The sequence below is a fragment of the Amphimedon queenslandica genome, unplaced genomic scaffold, assembly GCF_000090795.2.
Source record: "Amphimedon queenslandica unplaced genomic scaffold, v1.1 AMPQUscaffold_12790, whole genome shotgun sequence".
NCBI lineage: Eukaryota > Metazoa > Porifera > Demospongiae > Haplosclerida > Niphatidae > Amphimedon > Amphimedon queenslandica.
In genome coordinates this window covers 4995-11948 of record NW_003546974.1, presented here as the reverse complement: position 1 = coordinate 11948, position 6954 = coordinate 4995, and the positions used below count along the sequence as shown (strand labels likewise).

At 45.2% G+C, this 6954-nt stretch overlaps 3 protein-coding genes across 3 annotated transcripts; all 3 read right to left on the bottom strand.

Annotated features, from left to right (window-relative positions):
* Positions 1–2019: 2019 nt before the first annotated feature.
* LOC109586769 (uncharacterized) lies at positions 2020–4514 on the bottom strand. Its single transcript, XM_020002974.1, has 2 exons — positions 4039–4514; positions 2020–2950 (listed from the first exon to the last, which is right to left on the bottom strand). Exons 1-2 carry the CDS (start codon positions 4313–4315, stop codon positions 2130–2132), a joined length of 1098 nt encoding a protein of 365 aa, XP_019858533.1. The 5' UTR covers positions 4316–4514; the 3' UTR covers positions 2020–2129.
* Positions 4345–6213, bottom strand: LOC109586767 (kelch domain-containing protein 4-like). The gene is made up of 6 exons (XM_020002970.1): positions 6152–6213; positions 5769–6063; positions 5122–5360; positions 4756–4916; positions 4606–4638; positions 4345–4428 (listed from the first exon to the last, which is right to left on the bottom strand). Exons 2-6 carry the CDS (start codon positions 6002–6004, stop codon positions 4345–4347), a joined length of 753 nt encoding a protein of 250 aa, XP_019858529.1. The 5' UTR covers positions 6005–6063; positions 6152–6213.
* Positions 6214–6419: 206 nt separating this feature from the next.
* On the bottom strand, positions 6420–6917 carry LOC105314561 (probable serine/threonine-protein kinase WNK10). Its single transcript, XM_011408806.1, has one exon. It carries the CDS (start codon positions 6915–6917, stop codon positions 6420–6422), a length of 498 nt encoding a protein of 165 aa, XP_011407108.1.
* Positions 6918–6954: the final 37 nt, after the last annotated feature.

The following is a 6954-nucleotide window of genomic DNA, read 5'->3' as shown; positions in this document are numbered from 1 at the left end:
AAAAAACTTAATGTCATTTCTTGATAATGCATCCGCCAGAGTGTTGCACCTCCCCGGGATGTGTTCAGCTCGGAACCAAAAATCATAATATGATGCGTAAAATGCTAGCAACCTGATCAGGTGCATTAGGTGGCTCTCTTTGCTGTGGGTGTTGTTCAATATGTGGACCACTGCTTGGTTGTCCACTGAGAACACGATTAGCTTCCCTCTCCATGACCTTCCAAACAAGGCCGCCGCAATAACAACTGGGATGAGCTCTTTGACCTGAATAGAGGTTGGCTCCAGGTCAAGCGGCCACTTAAAAGAGAACCAAAGGTGTGAACAAAAAGCTCCACCCCCCCCAGGAGCCTGAAGCGTCTGAAAATACCTGGATGTCGGCTTTTGAGTGTTTTGGGTCACAAAGCATGGAGACCCCATTCCAATGAGAGACAAATAGCTGCCACCACATTACGTCGGCTCTTGCTGCTACATTCAGACGAATGTGATGATCTGGGGCAGAGCCCACCTTCTCCAGAGCATACAGCCTTTGCAAGAAGGCTCTACCCGGCCTGACTACCTTGCAGGCGTGCTGTAGGAGGCCGGTAAGGCTCTGCAGTTCCCGTTTTGATATCACTTTCCGACCCTGTACCTCCTTCAGCTCATTCAGCAATCTGTCCAGCTTGTCTGTAGGGAGGCGTAGCTGCAGGCTAACTGTGTCTACCTCGATACCGAGGAATGTGAGGCAAGTGGTAGGACCTTCCAGCTTGCTGGGCTCTAGAGGAAGGCCTAAACTACCAAAGACAGAACAAAGAGTAATTTTAGACTCTAACGCTGTAGCCTGGTTCCTCTCCACGAGTGCAAAGTCATCCAGGTAGTGTAAGACCTGCCTCACCCCATTCTCAGTTAACACCCACTGAGCTGCATCGGCTACGGCAGAAAATATCTTTGGGGCTGAGCGAAGACCAAAAGGAAGGAACTTGTCTACAAAAACTGTTCCATTCCATTGAACTCCCAGAAGACCGTAGTCGTCTGGATGAATGGGGATGTTACGGTAAGCTTCTTTTATGTCTGCCTTCACTATGAAGGCCCCCCTCCCATTGCGTACAATAAGTGATGCAAGATCATCCACAGTTGGGTAACGCAAGGAGGAAGCTGAGGTGTCAATCCCGTCATTCACACTCTGGCCATGGGGGGAAGACAGGTCCACAATGAGCCGCCATTTACCTGGCTTATTCTTTTTTGGAATAATTCCCAAAGGGCTGATGTGGACATCGCTCTGTGGAGGCCGAGTGAACATTCGACCCAGCGATACCTCCCTTGCTAAGTATTTGTGAATGACCTCGGGATTGGAGCATGCCATGTTTGAAGAGGCCGATAGCAAAGGGGAGTGGCGATTAAAGCCAATCCTGAACCCTGACTGAATACCTGATTGAATATAGGAGGCAAACTGAGTGTCTGGATGATTAGCCAGACACTTAGTCCAGTCTGGCAGAGAGAGAGGAGAAGACACCTTGGGAGCAGAGGCTCCACCATTGGGTGGCTTACAGCCTTCAAGAGCTAATAGGTCATCGGTGTATCGGTAGCAACCCTCTCTTACTTGCCCATAGATGTGAGCTTCGAGCTCTGAGCCTGTAAATAGAGGGGAATCGAATTAAGGGAGAGAGTACACTGTCCTCTTGTAGCCCACTTTGACATCATGGGACTGTTAGTATTACTTATACTAGTATAAGAGTATGCTACCCCCCAACTTTTGATTGGTACAACTTCATGCACTACCATTATTTTTATTGTGTTATCAATTTAAACTTAATAAAACAATTGCTAGTCATTTCATTGTCCTTTGTCCCCGCCCTGCTTGGGGGGTGGGGTCACCCTGCCCCCCGTGGCCACAGCCACGACTTGACAAGACCCCCATTCTAGTAGCCCACTTGGGGGATACCATATGGGTGAGGCTAGCGAACTCCCCATCCTGGCACAGAGTGTGTGCATACTGTGCTATGCTACAATTGCTTTGTAATGATGATAAACAGAGAGAGAAAAAAAAATTAACAAATATTTTTAAACAAGGGGCCCAAAGCCTCCGGGAAATACTATGATACAGTGACTAATGAATGTGATAAATGTTCCTTGACCAGCTTAAGACCCCTGCCTCATTCTGATGAGGTGGCTGACCTCTCTTTCCTACTGCGTTTCCCACAGTCCAAGCCCCTGTGTGACGGATCCCCACAGTAGTAGCAGGCATGACTAAACCGACATGACTCGGCTCGTTCGCATACTGAGGAGAAATTCCATTGGAAACAGACCTTTTGGGATGACTTGGGTCTCTTCGAGCTGAGACCCTTGCTAGAGGGAAGTTGGCTTGACGGGGGAGATGGGGAAGGGGGAGCTCCTGGCGTACGCCATATTGGCAGACATCTGCCATAAATTATGATGTTTAACTCTCCCCACTTGCGTACTCCTTTGGCAGCTGCCCACGCCCTGAATTCAGAGTCATATGATATCCACCTCCCCCCGGCCAAGTCCCTCGACAGCTGAGTGATCAGATGCATGTGAGCTAACAGGCCCACCACTTCTTCCCTGGTCGTCTCCTCTGCTGCTGCTAGGACAGCTGAGTAAATGGAGAAGGCCTTTATCCATGACACTATGTCAGTAATCTGCTTCCTTCTCTTTTGAGCTTGTTCCACTGATTGGAATATCATGATTTGTGACCCCTGCTGCTGGACGAGAGATTCCTCCGACTTGGAGGAGGGGTCATGTAGTAAAAGGGACAGATCAATAAACTCCCACCTCCTGATTTTCTCGACCAGCTTGGTAGGGATGGGAGGGAGACCCTCATCTACCAGACATGTTGAGGCCACTGACAAGGACGTAGCAGCTATCTCTTTAACTGCGGACATGGCAGCAGAGCTATGAAGTGGCAGATCCCCACTGCTTAATGTGAGACTGGGGTCCACGGGCAACCCTTCTGTCCCTATAAACAGAGATGCAAATAAACAACCAGGTGCATGAACTTATACATGCTGGGTTAGACACTGTTCCCCCTCCCCAATGGGGTACTCTAGGTCGGGCTAAGGCCCATGCTCTGAATAGGGAACCAGCTCCCTGGCTGAAAATTCATTTCTTATAGAGCTGGAGTTATTTGATTGAAATAACCCACACCACCACATACCCAGGTTAAGTAAACTGAGGTTTTAACAGTATTCTTGTGACTAGGCTGTCCAAACAAATGATTCTTTGAACTACCTATGGGGGTCACATTTTTCTGTCTGGGGACCCGCCCAGGGCCTGGCTTCCCCAGCAGATAGCTACACCCCCTCCCTGGTAGCCCTCTAGCTACCCCTAAAGCCTGGTTTCCATAGACAGCCTTACAACACTGTTGCAACAGCTTAGAGATAGAGATCAGGTCTATCTCTACAACAATTGTATGCAAACCACCAAGTACACACAACAGCCGCAACTATATGGAAACCAGACTGAGGCCCTTTCTAAGTCAGTAAACCGACTCCTGTACTGACACTCTACAGGGCACTATAAGAGGGTGACCTCTTGGGACCCTTTCCCAAGACACCCTCCGATCCACCAACATAGGTGGCTAACCTCCCCTCCACGGGAGAGACCGGGGTTACCTGGCAGCACCTTCCCACCATGCCGCGGGGCAAGAGCAGGACCCATTCCCTTAATGGAGTGTAACACTATTCCTGCTTTATCCCCTTTCCCCAGTGGGAGACAGGTAACAATCCCCCAATACAGCTTTAAACCACTCCCAGGAGGAGCCCAACCAGAGGATAGGCAAGCGGCTAACGAAACAGCCGCCATTTATTGCCATTGGTTATGCAAGCGACACACCTCTACCACCCTGCATGCGATGGGTTGATCCATTGGGTGTGTTGGGCACGACCAGGACAACGACCCCAAGAACCCTCCCTGTTCACTGATAAAACTTATAAGGAGATAATAAGCTCAGCTAGTAGCATTCCCGACCACCAGCCAACAGTTGTCCTGGTTTTGCCCCCCTAGTCTCCCACTACTTTACAATACAACCTGTAAATAAAACTATACCTGGAGCTGAGGCTTCTGATGTATGAATGGCTGCGATCACTGCCTCTGTGATGCTCCTCAGCTCTTCGGCGGACAGACGTGTCCCCGTAGCTCCTCCAGGACCAGTACCATCGCCACCTCCAGAGTCTGACGGGAGAGTACGAGCAGTGCCGGATGAGCTGCCAGAGCCAGTGGCACCTGAGCCAGACGCGGGAGTCCGTGTAGCATCTGTCTCGCGAGACCCCGTGCCACCGGTTGGAGGATCGGAGTGGCCATCCCTGGACCCTTCAGTAGACATCAGATGTGCAATTCAAACCAATGAGAAATTCAAAAGGAAAAGCCGCAAAGAAAAAAGACTGAGTGAATCTCTTGAGCTGTTGCTGCTTGTTGCTTTCCTGCTAGTGATGATAACTAGCAATTAATTAACCTATTAATATTAACTACAAGAGTACAGCCTTCTAGTTAACCTTGTTTAACCCTCTGGCTTAAACTCCAATTAAAAGTTCCACCCACCACTAGTAGGTGTGGTCCTGAGCTAGTGTTAATCAATACACTGGAATGAGAACGTCTTTCCTCAGGCCATTGTACTGATCCTCCAGGATTAGATAACTTTGAACAATTCTAAAATGATAAAATAAAATTTAATTATCATAAACCACACCCACACACTCAGTGTTATGAATAATAATACACACATACAATACATTATTAATGTAATTATACTAATAATACACTCACCACTGATGTATCAGTAAAATTAAGAATATATACATTGTTACTGTCTCTATTAGCAGTGTCACCTCCAAATAATATAGCACTGGAATTATTAATTGATGTTAAAGTGAATTCATCAATAGGAGGTGGTCTGTCTCCAGTGACAGTCGGTGATATCCATTGTCCTAAAATATCAATAATAATAATTAGTGTGAATGGAATGCATTGGGTGGAGCAAACTAGTTGACATTTCTATGATCATATTATCAAATAATTAGGAGTGACAACCATAAACAAACAAGCAAGCAATTCTCAATGTAACCAGTCTGAGTGGAGAACCACCAAATAACAATACTTCATTATATTAATATAAACTGTATGTGCTCTGACCTGTTGAGAGTTTATAGAAATGGATGTCATTGCATTGTTGATTTAATATATCAAAACTATACTGGGCACCAGGTTGTTTGGGTGTATTATTAGAAGATGGTCCAGATCCTCCAATTATTACAAGATAGTCCTCACCGTTCACTTTTATTGCTATCATGTCACAGTAGTTCTTCATCATAGGACCATGATGAGATGTAGTAGGAGAGAGTTCCTTCCAGTTGAAGGTATCAACATTAAAACTGTATAAATATTATACACTTTAGGGTGCTCTTTTTTCGAGGGCTATAAATTTCTAGTTCCCTTTTTTAGCGAAATCAAATTTTGCGAATCACGACTTCCTAATAACCCTTTTAGCTGACACAATTGCTCTCTGAGGTATAAGATTTGACAAACGACCAGCAGAGTTTGGGAAAAAGCCAAAGAACATCAAGTCTACTGTGCAAAAATAACTAAAAATAGTCCAGAAAGCTATCTTTACTATAAAAATACCCAAGTAAAACATGCCATCAAACCCCCTTGCAATTTATTATTATTATTATTATAGGCCATGCACAATGTTCACGACGTTTTCAAAAAATTTTCGAAATTTATAGCCCTTGAAAAAAAGGCACCCTATGGTAATATTTGTCAGCAACTGTTATATTTACCTGTATAAACTATTATGATAACAGCCAGGATGATTACAATAGCCTCCAAAATAAAAGATTTCCCTTCCAATGGCAGCAGCTGCATAGCCCCTAACACCCAGTGGAGGGTTACCAGTGGTGGGTTTCTGCTCCCACCTACCAGTCCTTAGGTGACACACCTCCATCACAGAACACATTGATTTCTTCTTTTCATCATTATGCACTTTAGGGAGACTAGGCTGGTACCCACCCCACATGTACAGGTAGTCTCCTACCCGTACAGTGGAGTGTCCATACCTCTCCACTGGTTGATAGTCTATAGATAACAAGAGGTAACAGTAACTGAATGATACACTAATAGTAACAACACACGAGTCATAATCAAGTACAAACAAAATACTGACCTGGTGCTTTGGCTGCTATTATTGTTTGGAGGTGAATAGGTATAAGCAAGATAGAGCAAGTCTCAGCAAGATTAAGAGTAGATAATTAGTTAGGTATGGTCCGGTACGGTACGCGGTATGCCATTCTATGACGTCACTCACGTCAGGTTAGCTTAGTCAGGAGGTGTGGCATTAACATTAAAATAAAACTTTTAAAGAACACTAAATTTAAACTAAACAAAGAAACAAAATCTAAAAATTAAAACACAACAATAAATTCACTACATCACTAAATGCTTTCATTCAATTCTTTTATAATGTCAGACATTGTTGGACGATCTTTGTAGTTCTCTATCAGACAACGTTCAATCAGATTCTTCAATGTCGGCCTCTTGATAGCTTTAATCTGAGCCACTCTCTTTCCTACGTCTGGAAACTCACAAACGACCATCTCTATAAGGAGGACACCATAACTGAAGACATCCATTGCTGGAGAATGTTGATTTGGGTAGGGAGATTCTGGAGCTGAATAGACAGGATTACCAGGATTGCTTGTTTTAGTAAGAGGTTGGAGACTAACTGTACCATAATCTGATACTTTAGCCCTCCAACAGTTACCAATTGATTGAAGGAGTACATTAGCACTGCTGACATCTCTATGTAGTATAGGATGAGGCTTGAAGAGATGAAGGTAATTGAGAGCACAGGCTACATCTAAACTGATGCTCAGTATCGCAGGATAGGCCACTCCTCCACTCTCTAATTCCTTTCTTAGGCTCGTCGGCATTAGCTCTGTCAGGATGATTGGATACCCTCTGTAGTCG